Source organism: Equus quagga, chromosome 9 (assembly GCF_021613505.1).
Source record: "Equus quagga isolate Etosha38 chromosome 9, UCLA_HA_Equagga_1.0, whole genome shotgun sequence".
Lineage (NCBI taxonomy): Eukaryota > Metazoa > Chordata > Mammalia > Perissodactyla > Equidae > Equus > Equus quagga.
The window spans coordinates 55,400,039-55,420,922 of NC_060275.1; the positions used below are offsets into that span (position 1 = coordinate 55,400,039).

The 20,884-nt window shown below is 45.9% G+C and overlaps 1 protein-coding gene across 3 annotated transcripts in view; it reads right to left on the reverse strand.

The window, feature by feature from the left end:
• Positions 1-20,884, reverse strand: part of TMEM241 (transmembrane protein 241) — a 117,783-nt gene that overhangs the window by 54,816 nt on the left and 42,083 nt on the right. For all 3 annotated transcript variants that reach the window (XM_046672367.1, XM_046672365.1, XM_046672366.1), the window contains 6 exons: positions 16,811-16,836; positions 13,597-13,648; positions 11,463-11,511; positions 10,633-10,678; positions 9,460-9,495; positions 5,143-5,177 (listed from right to left, as the gene is read on the reverse strand). In XM_046672367.1, coding sequence (XP_046528323.1) covers positions 5,143-5,177; positions 9,460-9,495; positions 10,633-10,678; positions 11,463-11,511; positions 13,597-13,648; positions 16,811-16,836 — 244 coding nt within the window. The remainder of the gene's footprint in view (positions 1-5,142; positions 5,178-9,459; positions 9,496-10,632; positions 10,679-11,462; positions 11,512-13,596; positions 13,649-16,810; positions 16,837-20,884) is intronic.

Below are 20,884 nucleotides of genomic sequence, written 5' to 3' on the forward strand. Positions count from 1 at the left end.
GGGAGTGAATCCCATTTCTCTGAAGATTACAGAGCATGAAATTGCCATGGTGAAAAGGATGGCACGATCTTACCACATTCAAAACTAATTGATATTTGAACATCAAGAAAATTTCCTCTCACCACATTCTAGCCCTCAGAACTGGCAGGAAAATGGAAGGTCGGTTCCAAGAAATGATTAGTGCTGCCTGCTTTATCTCACACACCAGCAACAGACACGGCAGGTAACAAGGTCGTCTCTGGTCAGATTCCTGCGGGGCCCCTTGCTCTTCTGGCTCCCTGAAATTCTGTCTCTCGAACACCACAGCAGAGGGGCCCCACACGAATATGAAACGCAAACTTTCAAACAGGGGAAGAATTTCTCTTCTCTACTACGGCTTAAAACAGTCTCGGGGAAGCAAGGTTCCAAGGTTCTTGGAGCCTCTGCACGAATCCTGACTTTGAAAGATTCAAGGGAGAGGTAGATTGCACTCACTAAGAAGCAAACCCAGTGCCTGAAGGAGGAAAAGTGACAGGGCCTGCGCCGAGGACAGAGAGAACTATCTACGTGATCCCCACCACCACGTCCCAGTGCACCCCAAAGACTGTGGCCCAAAGCCACAGCATCTGCAGCTACAGGAAAGTTTACTTTCTACTCACTCAGGAGGGAGTGAGAAGGGCAGCTCCATCAAAAGCACTATTGAGACACCATTACCCACCCACCAGAGTAACTAAAGTAAGCCGACAACGCCCCATGTTGGTGAAGACGTGGAGCAACCGGAACTCTCACACATTGCTGGGTGGGAGGGTAAACGGTACAAATACTTCAGAAAACTGGCACTTTCTTTAAAAGTTAAACATACATCTACTCTAAGACCCAGAAATTCCGAGATATTTATTCAAGAGACAAGAAAACAGAAGTCCACAAAAAGTCTTGTATAAGAATGTTCACAGAGCTTTATTCACTGGGAATAGGCCAGGTGGGCATCAACAGGTGACTGGATCAACAAAAGGTGGCATGTTCACACGATGGCACACTACTGAACAATAAAAGGGAACAAACTAGTGATACACACAACCTGGATGAACCTCTAAACATGCTAAACGAAAGAGTCAGACATAACAGGACACTCCCTGTGTGATTCCATCTCCACGAGGCTCTAGAACAGACAGAACTTATCTATGGTGACAGAAATCAGGGCAGCAGTGACTTTTGGTGGTGGGTGAGAAGGGAGTGACTAAGAAGGGAGGTGAGGAAACTTTCTGTAGTGACAGAAATGTCCTATATTTTGATAGGGCCGTGAGTTATATGGGTGTGTACATTTGTCAAAATTGATCAAGCTGTGCATTTAAGATATGTGCATTTCATATATTTCAAAACATTTTAAAAGTACTACCAAATCATTAAGATACAAGTAAGAAAAGAAGAGGTGAGAAGAAACCAGAAAGAATAAAACCCTCTTAGAAAATATCAGAAATGATTAACAGATCCTTCAAAAAAGACTGCACCCATGGGTCCTGACTCACACTGTGTCTTAACCGGTGTGGGTGTAGGGAGTCCCGAAGATGCTCTCCCAGACCCATACTCAGGCCCTGCAGTGGACTTCTAGTTGGAAAGTGTAAAAGCAAGCAAGAAAGAATAAAGTGTTGTTCTCTCTTTAAAATGGGCTAGACCACCCACGGGTCCAATGAGAAAGCCAACAAACTGGCAGAAGTTGAAGCCGCTCAACCAGAGCAGTCCTTGAACACTTCTGGAGGAGAGCGATTTACCTCAGTAGTTTTATTTGCTTAAACTTTGTAATTGACTGTATATTACCACGAGAAAACATCACCAGGGCCCATCAAAGGGTTTAGGGCAACTGAACTGGGTTTATAAAGCTGAGAAAAACTGATTCTAGATTTTGAGCTTCTATCACCATTCATATCTAATTCCTACCTCAATATCTGTCTGCCGTAGTTATCCACTCTAAGAAACAAATACAAATGTTTTACTATACCTGAGTGCTTTTTGAAGCAATGGGCCGCTGCTTACAGCTGCACAGGTTGTGTACTGCACAAGTTCAGAGGGCAGGGCACGTTTAGATAGACCACAACTGTATGTGGCAGTCCTGAGATTTCTAAAGGTTACATCTGATCAAACCCAGATAGCCTCTTTTTGTTTGGATTCACCAGCAGCTTCCCTACTCTAGTCAAGACTGTTTTGCTACTCAACAGTCCTTGAGTCCAAGCAGGCACTCAAGGACCACCCCACGTCTACCAGGTTTCAACTCAACAGCACTCCACTGACAGGAGACGAATGGAGAAGCAGACACACACGTCTCCTTTAAGGTGCCTTGACACAACATTTGTAAAAGTTCTAAGAAAGCAACAGACATGATGGTGGTGACCAGACACAGAGAACCTTTATACAAGAGTGCCTTTACGTTACTTAGTACACAGAGAAGCCAGTGTGGTTTCACAGTGTTTCCCTGAGATGCTCACGGGTTAGATACCGACCTTGGTGCTGGTATAGATGGAAATCCCCAGCTTCTTCTGGAAAGCTGCCCCTAGTTTGTACATAACCCCACATCTGCCTTCGCCAGGGTCTTTACTGTAGCCTGCTATGATGGCTACTGAGGCCCGCAGGACTCCTGACCCTACGGCTTTGGGGCATCCCTTCACCGAGGAGCCTCAGCTACCTACAGCAAGGGAGGCCAAGGCCGCCTCTGCTATTGATAGCAGAGTCACAGCCAGTGACATCAGTCACAGCCAGAGTCACCAGCCCAGCAAAATCCTTCTCAGAAGCCCAGCTCTCCATCCCTGGCCTCTTCAAAGACACCACCTCAGCCACCCAAAAACTGAAACAAACTGCTGCGGCAGCCAGGAGTCCTCCCGGGGGACTGCACCCCGTCTCGCACCCCGTCTCTCTCTGACGACTCCCACAGGCTGCCCAGCCCCCTGAGCCGCCCACCACACCGTGGGATCGGAGCCTGCAGGAGAAGGAAGGGGAGTGAGCACTGACGTCCTTCTGTTTTAACTTAAGATACAACTTGAAGGAAGGTTAATCCTTGCAAATATCCTTTTCTGGCACAGCTGAGCTTCAAAGAGGTTCTCAAATAAGAGAGATGTCCTTTTTTGTCCTCTATACATTTTTTATTGAGATATCATTCACATCTATAAAATTCACCCTTTTAAAGTGTACAATTCAGTGGTTTTTTTCAGTATTTTCACAGAGTTGTACAACCACTACCTAATTCCAGAACATTTCCATCACCTCAGAAAGAAGCTAAAGCCCATTTTAAATTACCCTCCTGCCCAAACCGTTCTACAGCGTCAGGCTGCTGACCACTTTGTGTTCCCAGAGGGTAACGAAGTGCCAAGGCCTCCTTGTACTGACCTAAAAGTTTAGCAATAACTCATGGGGAAATGTGGGAATGTTGCCCCAAAGGTATCAACTATTGCCAGAAGTCACCATGCTCGGAAACTGGTGGACAAGACGCCCTCCCAACCAAGGGAAGCTCCAGAAGGAAGTTCAGGAACATCACACAGAGGCACTCACTCACTCGGGAGACTTCATAAGAAAGTGTGAGATCACTGAAAAGGAAGCATTGAAAAAGAAAAACTAAGCTCCAGTCTCCCTCTGCTATCACCTCCTCTGCTCATCTCGGTCACATCACTCCACTCCTCTGGGCGTCAATCTCCTCATTAGTAAAATTGGGCGGCACCTTGAATAATCACTAAGATCCCCTCCGGCTCTGATAATCATCCATGCAACAAACGAACAAGTGTAACCTGGGAGCTGAAAGGCAGAGTGGCTGCTTAGGTGAAAATGATTCACCCAAATCCACTAGAAATCACTCAGGAGTAAATGAATATGTAAACCAAGCAGAACCAGTGAATGTAACTTTCCAAAGGCCTTTGACCAAAACACATCGCAAGGGGGCCGACGCCTAGTAGGCTCTTAAATCTCCTCCGGGTGCAACCTCCTGGCTCCGTGAAGGCTTGGTGTGCGGCGTGACTCAAAGGCAGACAACCAGCAGCACCGGGAAGCAGAGATTGCTTAGGTTAACACCATGGTTTCATGTGATTTATTATTTTATAAAGGATAAGCTTTCAACAAGTGCTAGGGAAGAGGTCACTCAACAGCAAACCTCATAGTTGTGAGATAACACCAGGCTGTGGGCGTTGGCAGAATAGAGCAGATGTGCTCCCATGTGGACAAGTGTAGAATAAGGCACTGACACAAAGGTAATTCAAATTATCCTTATGAGACACGGGTTTCGATACGTCATACACCGTCTAGAAACATGCGAGTCACTATCGACAGTTCCCTGAGGATATTAGTTCAAAGAGTCTGAAGCAGCTAAAAACACCAGCAGAAAGCTGACATTGTTTTGGGCACAGTTTGAGAGCTAGAAGGAGCTTTAGAAGCAGTTCAGTCCACCTTTCTCATTTTACAATAAGAAAACGGAGACTCTGAGAGCTTGGGAAATGCCTTATGCACAGCAAATGGCCAATAAACATTAGTTTAAGGAGATGGCCAATAAAATGTGTATTTTCAGCCATATCACACACAGATATTATTGCTTTATCTTTGGCACCAACTTCAAAACCTTTCAAAGTTAAAAACCACAACAGAATAGAGTACCGTGGGCAATTCCTGAATCTGAAAAATAACTATAGAATAATTGAGGCAGCAACAGGGTGAAGAAGTTTTAAAACTTGACTGCTTTAATCTGGAATTGTGAAAATTGGATGATAACATATGATAAAAATTTATAAAAGGATGTCAGTTAGACATAGGGTGAATTTGAACATTTTCATCAAATCTTTTGCACTAGAATTGAGGACAAATTCTGGATACTTGAAGAAGGAATTTTAAAAGAGGACAAAGCAAGTACTAGTCTACTCGGCAGATAATAAACCTGTCTGTACATCTGAGACAGCACCAGATGAAAACATAGATAATAAAATTCAAGAAGGAATAAAAATAAATTCATGGCCAAAAACCCATAATGGGTTATTACGAACAGTTTCGACTATGTGGGCCATTCCTAACCTCTCAGGTTGACATCCTGAAGGCAACCACATTCTCTTACAAAATGTCCCTCAGACACACAACCAGGGTCAGAGCACTGGCTTGAGGGGGCATTGTAAAACAGACAGATATACAGACGATGTTTACCTGTGGGATGAGACGCAAACGCCAGGAGCACCACACTGCAAAAGAAAGAGCAGAGCAGTGAGGAAGCTTCCCGGCCCTGAGAAAACACCCGACATTTCCACCCCTTCTGCCGGGAAATGGTGATATCTGCCTAAAAGCAAACTGTCTGCACTGACTGGTCTCTTTGTACCTAAACCCCGTGAGCGGGGGAGAATCTCCAGAAACGCCACAGGTTTCCGTAGAGGGCTGACTCCACCCCGGGACAGCCCACTCTGAGGTTCAGCCACGCCACGAATTATGAACATACTCATCTCATCTACAAAAAGTATTTGTAAGCTAAACAAACCAAACTCTAAATTACAAATAGGCTGCAATCTAAAAGCTGGCTGTTGAGCACAAGCCCAATCTACTTTTGCCAAAAAATAACTGTGCAGAAGGTAGTTAAAGTTCCAAGAAGCTAGCCCACAAAATGATCCATCCCATGGACCATGTGCCTGAAAACTGCCTGGACTCATTTGCAATTGATGCTGCAAAGGATGGAAAGGAGAAGAGTTCCCCTGATGTGGGTCATGTTCGTCCTTGGCACCCTGCCATCCTCCTCTCTGGAAGCCTGCCCCGTCTCCCAGTGCCCGTCTACAGGGCCTTCACGCTGCCCTAACACACCCCTGCACCCTGTCCCCTCCCAACTCCACGCCATCCGGGCAGCTGATCCAGGCAGAGGTTAGGAATCAAACCTTGAACCCAAGTATACGAAGGACCTTTTGTAAGTGCTGGAGTGCTGGATGGCCTACTCTGGTTCTTAACCCTGGCTCCCCAACAGAATAGCAGAACATCCGGGCTTAAGTTAGAATCTCGGAGGGTGTGGTCCAGGCCTCAGGTGTTTGACTTGGTTATGGCCCCCTGGTGGCTCTAACGTAACGTGCACTAGGACTGAGAACCCCTGCAACGAATCTCTAGTTGGTGCCACTACAGGCAGTACAGAAGAAGAGAGTTTTGAACAGGGGAACCAGTGTTAGCTCATCAGCCCTGCCCTGCCCTGTTCCTGGGTTATCTCCTGGCGCCATTTCTGATTTCCTCGGGCTCCTCCTTTGTCCCACCTCTAAAGCACAGGTTCTCTGATGGCTCCCAGAGCAGCAACATCACAGAAGAGGCAGGAGGAGCGGAGGGTCGGGGGAAAGGGAGTGCAGAACAGCCACATGTCTGGTCATTCAGAAGTTGTAGGTTTGTAAGACAGAGCTGATACGTAGCTGTAATGCACACACTACAAACGAGAGCGGGGCTTTCTGTCCTTTACACGGGCTGTCTACTTGCCATCTCTTCTTTCTTTGGAAAACGCACACCTGTACACACTCCATTACTTTATCTCCGTGGATCCCCTTTTGGTTACAACTTCAGCAGTAGAAGTTACTGCTCTTATGGCAGAATATGAGGGGCACTTTTCTGTCTCAACTGTCTCCCAGGGCCTGCCATGGTATCCCAAATGCCATCATCAGAATCATCCCAAAGGGTGACTCTAAAAGAAAATATTAGGGAGTAAAAATAAGAAAAAATTATGAAATAAAAAAGTTGGTTCTCTAAGCCCTGTCTGAATTTTGCAAATACAGTGTTACACCAGTCTTAATTCCCTCACTGTGATCTCCGTGAGGGCAGGAACCATGTTTTATTCATTTTTAGATTCCAAGTGCTTAGAGCAGGTGCTCCACGTTTTCTGAATTGCAATTAATAACCTCTAGGTGTCTTTATGGTGGGATTATATTTAAAGAGAAATATAATTTGAAGCCCTCTATAGCTCTAAGATTATAAATTACATGTAAACTCTAACCAAGAAATTTTATTACTATAAAAGGCATATCATTGGGGGCTGGCCCCATGGCATAGTGGCTAAGTTCAGCACACTCCGCTTCAGAAGCCTGAGTTCGCAGGTTTGGATCCCAGGTGCAGACCTACACTGCTCATCAGCCCTGCTGTGGTGGCAACCCACATATAAAGTAGAGGAAGACTGGCACAGATCTAAGCTCAGGGCTAATCTTCCTCAGGAAAAAAAAAAGGCATATCATGCCAAGTAAACAGCAGACTTTTTAAATTCATTCACACAACAAATATTTATTGAGTGCTTAGTAAGTGCCAGGTATTGTCTAATATGGGAACAGAGCAGCAAACAAAACAGAAAACATTCCTATGCTCATGGGAAATAAAATGGGGAAATGAGGAAAATATAATCCCCACAGGCTACACTCCACTACATTTTTTCTGTTTCACAAAGTCACACCCCAGAGAGAATGCCCATCTAGTTCCCTTTGACACACACACACACACACACACACATACACGACTTCATCTGTAAAATCAGGAGGTGGAGGATGAACAGGGAACATCATGGTAATTTTCTATCGAATAGATAAGGTGAGACCGTGTCTGCTCACATTAAACAGAGATGATGATAGGTGTACATCCCATAATATCCATTCCTTAAAAATTGCCTAAATTTCTGAAAATGCAGATCAAAGCTATACCAGTTTTAGACCCTCCATCAATTTTTGGCCCCATACACAACTCCCTCCTTCATTCCTTCCTTCATCCCTTCCCCTCTACCCTGGGCCTCAGACCTCTATCTACACATGAAACACCAAAAAGTCAGGCTCAGGGAGCAAATAGATCCTCATGAAAATAGGAGTATGGGCCCAAGTAGAGAACCATCCAACTACTTGGCTCTCTCAAAACATGGAGAGATGAAGCCAGTTCTTGGCCCTGGAAGGCAGAGCGGGGCTGGCACAGACAGGCACAGCTGCCCACAGGTCCAGGTGACCTCAGCCCTCTGGATGCTGGCCCCCAGCACCCAGTGCCCAGCGCCCAGAGAAATGGAACAGCGCCCTCGCTCGGATTCTGCTGCATCGCTTGTACAGACGGAAGACTTGGAAACAGAATGGTGGCTGTAGCAGGGTGCACGGCGGGCTCAGCCAGGAAGCCTGGAGTGCCGGCCCCCCCGGCAGTGAACCCCTCGCCAGGGTGAAGGAGCCAGGAGGGGCGCAGTGGGTGAGGGTGGGAGAACTAGCGGGGGGGGGTCACAGAAGCGCATGTTTCCATCCTCTTACTCCTCTGCCGCTCGACTCAGCTATGAGTCCTGTGGAGAGAAAGAACCGCCTAAAGCGGCCTAACATCGTGGCAACATTTTAAATACCAAGGGCCTTCTGCTTCTTCAGGAATCTCTTGAAAGGCAGCTGGTGGGTCTGGGCAGAGTGGAACAAGTGATTGTTTTCAGCTGAGTACAAAAGAGGCCACAGCCACACTTGGGGTGAGTCCTGCTTTCAAAAAGGCATCTCAATAAACACTAAAGTATTTACGAGCTGTATCTGCACATGGAGAATACAGCTCATGCTGAATGCTTTAGGCCGAGTAACCTCCTCCAGGAATCGGTGTGACCACACGCTGACAGGCCCGGCTCCGACCGCGCTGCTCGGCACTGACTGTGGTTGCTTAGGCAGACGGGTTCCCAATGGCACATCTCACTCTGTCTCTCCAGCAGGCCCGCAGGGCACAGTCTGAGACTACCAAAATCCAAGAACTCTCCCCAGCTATTCTATTTAGTGGGCTGACCCCCATTCTTTGCTTGGCTTGGGGTGAGGATACAAATGGAAGTCCATATACCACATTTAAGTCTCATAAATCAAGCCTCAAATGTCATCCTACCTTAACAAACATACCTTCAAAACAACCTGGAAGTCCAGATTAAAACTTGGAATTCTGGGAGTCCTTGGAGCTTCATGTCAGAATGTGGCAGTGCGGGGGGATCCAGCCTCTGGCTCCCGGCTCCCAATGCGCCCCCTTCTCCTTCCACCCCAGGCTCCATCCTGCACCCCAAAGACCTCATACACATGTGTGTGGACACCTCAGCCTGCATCCACCCTCCATCCACATCCCCCCAACTAACAGCCTTTCTTCAGATACTACTTGGGTCTAGCAATGAGTTAGGAAGATAGACCCAGGGAGCCTCAGAACCCAGCTCGGGACCACTTGAGTTGGAAATTCCAGGGCCCAGTCTAGAAGGGAGGGTGAGGGCTCTGGCAAGAAATGTCTCCTTAGCCTTACAGACTCCATATCCCACGGGGAGAGGCACGGCCTTCTGAAGTGTGAGGCCGCACAGAGGCCCCTCTTGCCTGGCCTAAGGGCAGGACAATTATTTGGTTTCCTGAGTTCAGATCATCTCACAGATTATTTGGCTTGCCTTCCTGGCAGGCACATTGGCTCAAAACTGCCTAATCAAAATATTATTGGAAAATAAAAATCCATTAGCTCTAGAAGGATACAAATTAGTCTTTGAAAATGTAAATTATATCTTACCTGAATATATAGTTTAAGTACTGCTGGTCAATGTCACTAAGGAACGAGAAAAAAAAACATGAAATAATAGAAGTGTTTTACATACAAAAAGTCATCTTCTATTAATAAATTACATGTATATATAAGTTACGACATTTACAAATTATCAATAAATAGTATGAAGAGTACTTTACACTTAAAACCAGATCCTGGTCCATTTGTGAAAGCCTTTCCTAGTTTAGTTCTCGCACATATTTTCACTGGCGGCTGATCATTTTCTATGTGTACGTTTGCCACTTTAAAAGCAGTGTCATCTCCCTCAGGCCACTGGACTGGCTTCTAGGGCTCCCACATTTAACAAATAAAAATACAGGACCCCAAACAAAGCTGAATGTCAGATACAGGACAATGTTTCAGCGTAAGTATGTGCCAAATAGTGTATGGGACACACACTGAAAACATTATTCGCTGCTTATCTGAAATTCAAATTTAACTGGGCATCCTGCATTTTCTCTAACTCTATTGGCTTCTGGCTGCAAAAACTCTTTATTAGAAGATCAAAAGGTGCTCTAGGGACCCAAAGTCACACGTGCTCAGAGTGTATAACCTTCTCTCAGGAGTCAGGCCCTCAGACCTCTCCTCCACAGGCCGTCAGGCAGCCCCAGACCCAGAGGCCAGCTGGCCAGCGGAGGGCTCTGAGCGGGCAGCTCCAGGCCCACCAAGGCCTGAATTCTCATCTTGTTCATTTACATTCGCCAATTCCGCTCCACTGACTGTGCACAACAAAGGCCTCATTCTACACCAGAACAGAGCTAGTGACTCAGAAGACTTCTAGGTCTAAAGTGAGTCAAGTTGGAAGGGGCTGGAGAAACCAGGAAAAAGAGTTATGCCTCTGAGCTGGAGGAAGTAAACCGGGGCCCAAAGCAGCTGGTCACATCACTTTTGTCAAAATGTCACCTAAGTGGCTGCCCTGAAGGAAGAGGAGAGAGATTTCCATGCTCTTCACAGGTCACCGATGGCCAGCACGCTTCAGGTGCTGGTGGACCGGGCCTGGAACAGCCCAACAACAGAAGAAAAGGTGGGGCTCGCCGCCACCTAGACCTGCAGAGGCTCTGGCTGAATGGCAGCAGCGCACTACATGGTGGGTCTCACCCTTTCCTTTAAGCAAAGGACAACCCACCAAACTAAGTTTACCTTAACGCGTTGGGTCTCTGGGACTTCTGTAGTATTTTATAAGCCCCTGAAAATGAAGCAACACAAGTCACTGGCACACAGCATGCCGTGAGAGGGACTCCAGCATGTCCAGAGAAACACAAAACCCACATGGAGAAGGGCCTCTTCCCTGCGAGGGTCCCCACAGCCAGGAGGGGGACAAGAACACTTGGGGGATTTCAAGGACGCGAACCGGATAATCCCCCATGATGGTGCAGGTCAGTAGAGGGTACAGGCCAGGAAGGCTCATGACCAACAGAAGGGTACGATGAACAGGAAGCTTTGGCCTCCTTTGCGTGGTGTGCACAAGAAAGAGAACCACCACTGGACTTGGGGCTGTGTGTACCACTCAGGGCGCTGGTTTTTTCCCCACGAGACTACACATAAGGAACACTGAACATATGATTTGAAATAAAGTCAGATGGTCCTTTTATTTCACCTACTTTTTTTTTTTTTTTTTTTTTGTTGGTATTCTGTTGAAAGAGAGTGTTTTTCACACACACTTCTGGATCTCTTCCCACCATTATGAGAGAGGACCAACCAGCATTCCACAAGTGGACTTGAGCAAGCAGAGCCTGAGCCGTGCACACTAACTAATGTTTGTCACAAGAGAGAGGAGACAATATGGGAACTGGAGACATTTGAGGAAAACTCCAAAACAGGAAAATCAAACCAGAAAATGCCCATTTAATTTTAAGCTTGCCTCCTTGTATTTAATCCTCCTATTGTCCAGGGTCACTAAAAATTAGATATACAGTAAGGTCTAAATAATAAGCCTCAATTGTTTAAGTAAGCATTCTTTTAAAACTTACCTACACAGAATAAGTGAATTACAGCCCAGAAATATCCATCTGGATCAAACTGCAACATAGGATTAAAAAAAAAATGGCTGTAAGTACAAACAGGATGCAGTGTGGTCCTCAGAAACCCTAAACATCAATGCACAGTGCAAAACGAGGGCACCAAGCCAGGACTCTCAGGGCCCTGGGCCAGGCCTGCTCACTGTTCACCCCGTTGCCTAGGACACCCTCCTAACAGGGCCGTCTGCCTCCAGCGCCCCCTTCCCCATCCTGCACACCACCCCACATGGCATCTCTAAAAGGCAAACTGGATGGTGTCACCTTTGGCTTGAAACCATTCCGCAGCCCCCCGGTGACTTCAGGATAGAATCTAAACTCATGACACCCAAGGATCTCTGACGGGCCCCTGTCAACTCGTCCAGTCCCATTGACTGCCCTCCTCTCCAGAGAAAGAGAACTTGCACTTCTGAGCACGAATGCCTCCCCCCGCACTCAGCCAAGGGGCCCCCCCTCCTCTTCTTCCCGTCCTTATTTGTGTCCATGGTTTGTCTCATCCGACACGCTCTATTTTACTTGTTATCTGTCTCTATGTCCACCTCCCACCAGACGGTCAGTTCTAGGAGGGCAGGAATTAGCACGGGGCATACATAGAGGGTGCTCAATAAACTTGTGTCTCCTTGGCTTAATTATTTTTAAGAACAAAAGACTCAGGAAGAACCTCTGACCTTCCCCCTAACTGCTTAAAGGAATTTAAGATAGAAGGCCTGTTCCAGGAAGGAGCTAATACCGTAAGATAACTGTAGTATAATAGAAAGTAGCTGTGACAGACAGGGAGGGGCCTGCCAAGGGCCATTTAATCAAAGTCCTCTCCTCCAATATTTGTTATCAAACATTTGCTTTTCCATCTCCACGTAAACTGCCTTCTCCCCTTTAAAGACCCCAACCCCCCCGCCAAACATCCTCCTTTGTCTTTAACTGAAGATGGTATTTAAGGTGGTGGCTTTGGCCATTCTGGTGAGTTACTCAGCTTTCCTGGTTGTCTCCCATGTGTACATGTTACTAAACTTTGTTTGATTTTCTCCTGTTAGTCTGTCTCACGTCAATTTAACTCTTAGGCCAGCCCACAGGACCTAGAGAGTAGAGGAATAGTTCTTCCCCCTAGAGCCGAATCACAGAATATTCAGGACATCTGCTTTCTCCTGGCTCACTCCTCACCCTTCAAGATTCAGGTAGAGTAAACAGAGTCTGGCTGTAGCATCAGAAAGATGTGGGTTAAATTCTAAAATCTCTTATTCATTAGCAGGTGACCATTTGGGCCCCATTATTCTTTAGCTAGGAAATGGAGATAATAATAGTCGCTGCCCTTACAGAATTATTGTGAGATTTTAAATAAAACGTGGCACACGAAGCGTTGGCGTGGAGCCTGGCACACTGAGGGCTCCCCTAATTGTTGCTGTTCCTCCTTCCTGAGTCTCCAGATCTTCTAGGTGCCTCACAGCCCCACATCCCTCCCAGGACAGAGCCGCGCCTCCCTGTGTTATAATCATCTGTTTATCGTCTGCTCTCCTCCTTCTGCTCTGACTAGAATCCAACTTCTGCCCGGACGAGGGCGATTCCCCTTTGTGGCCCCAGAGCCTGGCTCAGCGCCTGACACTTGATGGGGATTTAATAAATGCCAGGGAGGAAAAGAAAGAGAAGAGACCCAGCACTGAGATGACTGCTGCAGGTGGGTGTGGGTCTTCAGTGACTCGCAAAGAGAAACTCAGGATTACAAAGTGAAAATCACTCTGCAGAGGAGGCTCTTGAGGTGAGAGGAAAAGATCACCTTGGCCTCAACGCAGGAGGCTGGGGCCACTTGGGCGCCGGCTTACAGGTTCTCCAAGCATGTACAGAGGGCAGACTACACCTGCCACAGCAGCCAGCGGCCCACGCTCTGCACAGTGCCGCAGCCCTGGGGAGCAGGCAGAGGCCTGGGAAAAGGTGTTGGCCTGGCCACAAGGTGCCCAGCCTGAAACTTCAAACGCCTTTGCATAGACCAGGGTTATCCTGTTTCTAAAGGAAGGACTAGGAAATTCTGCTCATAGCTACACAGGCTTCAGGGAGGAAAAGACACTCGGAAGGCAAACTTGAGTTTATCTGAACTTACCTGGGAGTCGTTGAAGGGGAGGCATCCTGCTGCGGCCAAGAGGAACAGGGCACTGCAGAGAGGGAGACAAAACACACAGCTGCACTTCTCAACATAAAAGCGTTTCCCAGAGTGCGGAGGATGAAATGCATCGACGGGAGCTTGGACGAGGCACAGACCCTGCGAGACCATGCCCAGTCCCCTGTTCGTCCCGAGAATCCCACTGTCCATGTCATTTTCAGTCATGTGCTCTACTGACAACCAAACGGTTCCTTCTCTAGTGCTCAGGTAGCCATTTTCCCAGAGACATGCGTTTGCAGGACATTTGCAAAACCAGGGCTGGCTCACTTGAGAAAAACAGAGTGCCTGAGAAATGTATAATAAAAGGAGATTTTTTTAAACTACAGATCCCAAAAAATACACTAGTGGAAAACTGGGTAATCAGAACTACAATTATGCTGCTTACTAGAAAGAAAATACCATGGAAAGCATATTAAAATCTTTTGTACACCACCCTAACCAAACGATCAGATTTTGCATCTCTAGTGATGAGACAGAAAGACATCATGTGCCTCCTGATACGACACACTGAGAAGGGCACAGTGTCACTCGTGTGGCGTTCCCGCCAACATGCATAACTGAACTGAATCACTAGGAAACATTGAGAAAAACCAAATTTAGGGACAAATCTGTTAGTCCACAAAACATGGGGTTTACACTATCAAAAAATGTGAAGGCAAGGAAAGACAATGAAAGGCTGAGAAAGATAAAAGATACGCAAGAGACATGATATCTTTGGGGGATGTTATAAAAGACAATATCGGGATAATTGTCCAAATCTGAACACGGACTCAATATTAGATAATAGTATTATATCAGACATTAATTTTCTAAATGTAATAATTGCACTGCAGTTATACAAGACATTGTTACTTTTAGCAGACACACTTCAAAGTAGTTAGGGGCAGCGTCATGATCTCTGCAACCTATTCTCAAACAGTTCAGAAAAAAATAAGAGTAAGAATAATCATATATATCTTCTCATATATTTTATGTGATATATATGTGTGTATATATATATATGAAGAGAGAGAGAAAGCAAATGCAAAAAATGTTATCAACAGGTGAACCTAGGTGAAAGGTATATGGCAGTTCCTTGTAATATTCTTGCAACTTTTCTGTAGGTTTCAACTTTTTTCCCAAAGTTTTATTATAAAAATTTCTTATACATAGTGAAATATTTGCAGATGAACTGCTATGATGCCTGGGATTTGCTGAAGCAAGGGATGAGGTGGAGCCATAAGTTGACAATGCTGAAGCCAGGTGATGGATATATGGGCTTCATTATACTGTTCTGTCTACTTTTATATATGTTTAGAAATGTCCATAATAAACCTTTTTTTAAAATTCTTGAACAGAACAGTAACACTGCCAATCATAGATATTTTCGCATTTTCTTACTCATCAGAAAGTTGATTTGGAACTATCTTTGGTTCAGTAATCTGTGGTTTTCAGCATATCTCTTGTGGGTTTCATATACCAAAAGATCCTGCCTTTAGCTTTCTCCACTCATTCTCTTCTACTAAAAGAAGGCACAAAACCCAAACTATCACATACTCTTTCCCCCTTTCCATTATATAATGCAACAGCATATATGGTTTGGGCCCCTCCACTACCAGCCATTCCACTAGCTGGCAAACAGCAAAGGGTCAAAAGCATGAAGGGAAGCAGTGAATTTAGCATTTTCACTTTTAGAAGACTGTCATAGGACGTCTCATACCAATATATATTCTATATACATTGAGAATTCCATGTTATTCACATATATGTGTAATACACAACAAACTGATATTTATAGCCCAAGTACACTGACGACAGTGATGATAATTAATTCTGCGCACAACCTCATCCCCTGGACAGTCCTCACTGTTGTCATACATGTAGCTGTGTACCCAAGAGATGAGTGTGCGGCTAGGCCCGGGGCAGGAGGACTGGTTCGGAGGAATCCTTGGAGCTGGGGCCTCACGGCCTTGGGAAGAGCAGGACGCCACACAACATCCTGAGCACAGGAAGGTTCTCCACTCCAGCCCTACCCTGTAGCCACACCCACTTTCAAGGCACACACACACAACCGGCTGAGAAAACTCCAAGGCACCAGACTGCCGAGGGACTAGAAGCAAAGAAGAAGGTGAGTGGAGGGAGATGTCAGGAAGGGCTTCTGGGACTGGACAAGAATAGGCAGGTTTTTGGTGGGAGGAGAGAACCCTAACGGGCTTGGTGTCTACCTACAGTGGAAGGCTTTATAGGATATAGGACGCTTCCCCAGCCCCAGGCAATGAGCTTTAGCAATCCCCCCAAAACAGACAACCCCTCGGGGTTGAGGGCAGATGGAGGACAGCCGGGTGTGAGACGGCCCTGGATTCCCGCCCTGGATTCCCACCAAACGTGGCCTTGAGTAATACCTGATTATATCAGGGATTAGTGGGTTTTAATGCATCTCTTTAACACCTGCTAATCTTTAAAGAAGAGGATGAGTCCTGACAGTGGGGCTCTTTTGTTTTGTTTTTGCAAATAGCAGCTTGTAATAAATGCAAAAAGGAGACTGGATGAAAACCCAGAAATATTTGAAACAAAAAGTTCTAAATCCATGTGTCAAAGCATCTCTGCTGGTTTTCTGTCTACAGGACCGGACTTCACAGCTACTGCAGAGGAGGCAGGAAGCAGAGAACAAGGCACCCAGGTCAGAATTAGCACGCAGGGCACAGGGACCTGCCCGAGAGTCAGCCGAGGAAACGGAGGCACGGAGGATTAAGAAACCTGCCCACAGTCACTTTGCTGTGGCCAAGACCACAACTCAGATCCCTGGACTCCCAGCCCAGGGCCCTTGACCAGCGAAGAGCTTAAAAATCCAATCAACTGCAAACATTATTTTAAAAATTTTAAGTTGTTTCCACGTTTTCCATTTTCATTCTCCATCGGTTTTACACAACTTTTAGTGACGTTTTGGGCATCAATGACTGAAAGTTAGCATGGGTTGTTTTCCCCTTAGGAACAAAATATTTCAGAAAAGGAGACAGTAAATTTTAGAATAAGACACAAAATAGGGATAGGAGTGTTTATAAGAAATTCCTTTGTCAGTTCTCAAGGATGAATCTTCAACAGTTTATCATCAAAGTTTAAAATCAGGTTAAATCTTCTATTTTACAGGTTTGTGGGTTTTTTTTAAAAAACTTACCTACAGATCTTGGCAGGAGAAGTTTTCTGTATGAAAATAGAGAGACATCATTAGTCTTTAAAAACTGTTCTTCCCTTAAAAAAATATTTAGATCAAGAGGCAAATAAATTATGAGTAAGTTTATTGGGGGCTTAGCTTGCTGCACTTGAGTCTTTGCTGCGGCTTTTTCTGCTTGGGCACAATGAAGGGGACTCCGAGGCCCAGGGTTGAGTCACTGCAGCAAAGTCACGTGCCCTTTACCGCTCTCGCCATCAGAATCCTGTTTACTCACAAAAAAACAAGATGATCCCACAACTAGAAGGACCTGCAACTAAGATATACAACTGTGTACAGGGGGATGTGGGGAGATAAAGCAGAAAAAAAAAAAAAAACCAAGATGATGCCAGTGCCAGGCCTTCCAATAGCTTACACACCACAAAGAGGGACAGAGAGAAATCGACGTAACCTGTGCAAGAGAAGAAATTAAGCTCCTGTTCAATTTCTATTCCAGGCTGTCTCTTTAAATTTTCCTTCCATTAATCCAGCTGAGCAGCACTATAAAGTCTCTGGTATGATACATAAATTAAGAAACAGACAAAAGGACAAGGGACATTTGACTCCACCCTCACAGAGAAGAAAAAAGGGCAGATTGAGGAAATCTCAACTTGGCACAGAAAGCCCCCTGAAATGAAGAGATTCTCATGCGCTCTCCCTTTATCGCCTCCCGTTTACTAGTCAGTTTAAGGGAATCGGCCCTTTGCACTCAGGAAGAAAATTCCAGCAGAGAGCAGCACAGCCGGTTCTCTATTTGATCCGGGAAATGGTCAGGTAGGACGGCACATTAATTATGAACATTTCAGAAAACGATTATTTTGCCAGTTGAGGATAAACTATAATTTTTTGACTCCAGTTCACATAAAGTGTGAAGTATGAACATATTGTTTAAAAGTGAAGCGCTGACGAGAGAAACAGGTCGTTTGCTATGAAGACTACCCTACGTCTTCATGCATTACTAAATAATCCAGTTCGCATCGTTTTCATAAACAGATTCTGTTTGTGCACAAAGCAGTGACCGGCGTCTTCAGACCCTTTAATCTCTCATCTTTGTGGGTCGTGCCTCAGCAGGGCACAGAGGCAATGCCAACCTCGACCCCACTGCCACCTGGTGGGGACACTCATCCCTTCACTCCAGAAAGGACGACACACACAAAGGTGACCTGGCTTCTAACACCTGGATGATCGCCCCCATCATGGGAAAAATGCGTTACTAAAAGATCCTGAGCTAAATATTACCAACATCTCCACAGTTTGGTGGAAGAGCAGGCATGCACAGGACCGAGACAAAGGGGGTGCCCCGCTCTTCCAGGGAACACGTCTACCCAGCAACTGTTTGGGGGCTTCTGTTACAGGGCAGCAAACCGCCCCCCCCCCCCCCCGTGACTGAAAGAGGTCCCCGCTTCCACAGAGGAGAGAGGCTATTTTATTTTAAACTCCTCTGTCTAAGGGAGCCCCAACCTGAGATATGGAGAGTAAAAATAAGCAATAAATTCATTACTGAGCTCCACTCCCCCAGGGCTCCGAAAACAACTGAGGAGTTAATGGCAGGGCATTCACCTTTGTAGGCCCCTCCATTCACAGATCGCCCGGTAACAAGTGCTAACGATGTCTCAGCATTCTGAGGGGCAGCACAACTCCTCAAAAGTCCTATCTCCGAAAGTCACAATAAAGAGCTCCCACCACTCTGGTTTAGCTGAGTTACTCGGAGGGCTCCTCACGCTGTGCTGGGTGCTGTTCTAAGTGCTCCACGTCTGCTGACTCATTCCATTATGGGTTAATTAACAGTCTTGGGTTATACGCTACAGATAGGGCACTGAGACACTGAGAAATCAGGTAAGTTGCCTAAGATCACAGGGTTTGGGGCCAGGAGGCCTGGCTCCAGAGCCTGACTTTAAAACACTATTCTGCCACAGTGACACCTGCCAGCCCTTTCAGGTCACGAGCTTTCATTTGCCACCTCCTCTGCCTGCCCAGAGTGCTTTCTCCTTGTCCACCTGGAAAATTCGGACCCATCCCATGTGACTGAGTTCAAATCTAGCCCCTGGGGAAGCCCCCTCAACCCTTCCAAGCGGACTTACCACGGTCACCCCTTGTCCACCTGCACCCCTTTTCTGGCCCATATGACATTCCACAGGCGTCACAGTTGGGTTTACACATTGGCTCCTCCGTTCAACCTGAGTTCTGTGAGGTGGTAAATGCACCCTCTACATCTCTGTAGCTGTGACCCTAGCAAGATGTTCCATATAGTATATACTTAATAAATGTTGAACGAATGAACAAATGAATGAATAGCAGTATTCTAATGTTAAACTGTGATAAATACATCTGCAAAGTAGCAAGAGTAACTCCATAAGCCACACACTACCTTAGAGTCAAACACTGTGCATGTACGTATGCGTGTGTGTGTGTGCATGCGTGTGTGTACTCAAAAAACTAGTTATGGATGTTGACAATGAACTACAGCTCCAGACAGAGCTTATTCTCATAATCTGGGAACAAAGTCATGAGGAGGTCAATTTTACTCTCCAAAACCGATTCTAGTGAAACCTGACACAAAAATGAACAAAAAGCCCTTGTTGTGAGTCACAGGTAAAGTCTGAGAAGTGGTGACAACTGTGGTTCTCACGATATCCCGTCATCCATCAAGGCTCCAGGCTGAACGATCAGAGACATAAATCACACCAAGAACATCTCACAGCAGTCCTCGTCACAGAGCAGGTCAGTGCTAAACTACCAGAAACCACCCACGAGTCTACAAACGGGGACAGGCCAACACACCGTGTCCCGCGTGGAGTGGAATAAGGACACGAACGGGGATTCCTGACACACTGTTCGATGGAAAAATAGTGCATATTTTATCATTTGTGGGAATACATCTATATATGTGCACAAAAAAAAGTCTGAAAGAATAAATGACTTCCTCTGGGAGTAGGATCAGAGTTATTTCTGGGTTTTTCCCCTCTGCATTTTCTACAACTTATTACATCTCATTACATCCATAAAGGAAAGAAAAGTTTTTTAGAATAACTAGATATGTAACCCACAAAATTATTTCCTAATTTTCCCTGACAAGAAATGGCATTGTTTTTGTGTTAAGTGATGAAAAGGAGATGAAGATTCAAAATATTTTGGTGTCCACCCAATTCCTTCCAAGGACAGGTCCTCTCAGCCTGGAAGTCTGGCCCCTGGTCTCTGCTTGCTGGAAACATCCTTCAGGTCCCTCCAGCCCCCTGTCCTATACTCACCCTCTCATCCGACTTATTCATCAGGAACAACATCCCCTGGAGATGCCTGGATCTTGCACCTAGCCCAGGTAAATCTTCATTTTAAATTCACAAAAAAGTATCTCACGAATAAGAAGCCGTTTTGGAATGTGAGTGGCATGAGTCAGTCTCCCAGAACGTACGCAGCTCTTGGCGGGTTTCTGAATCGGAAACCTCAGTGACCAGTTAGTGAATATTCAGCTCAGCACCAGGTCTGGGGCTACAAAAGGAACAGCCCTGTGGGCCTGGCAATGAGATGGCTCAGAGGAAGTAGGTGGAGACACAGGGAGAATCATAATATATTTCCCTGAACCAAAGATGCCACTGATTGTGAAATTCCTCATTATTTTATATACTACTAAGAAAGGGAAAAATATATATATGTGCGTGTATATAAATATATATATATATAACATACAGAGAAGTGCTGCCTAGTTGGCAGACTAGCCTCTCTCTAGTTTAAAAGTTCCAAAATTTTGATACGAAACCATGTCAGATGGGCAGATGTCAGAAAAAAGGAACTCCCGAAAGAGGGACCAAATTAAAACCACCCCCAATAATGTTAATAATCATAGCTAACAAGTCCAGAGAACCTACACATGCCAGAAACTGCCGGAAGCACCTAATGCTTGTGCCGCAATGTGTCTTCCCAACAACTCTGGGAGCCGGGAAAGGCTACTATCCCGTTCTCACAGACGGAGGCACAGAAGACGAAGGAACTTGATCCAGCTGCTGTGAGGCAGAGCTGGGGCTGGGAAAAAGGGAACTTCCTCAA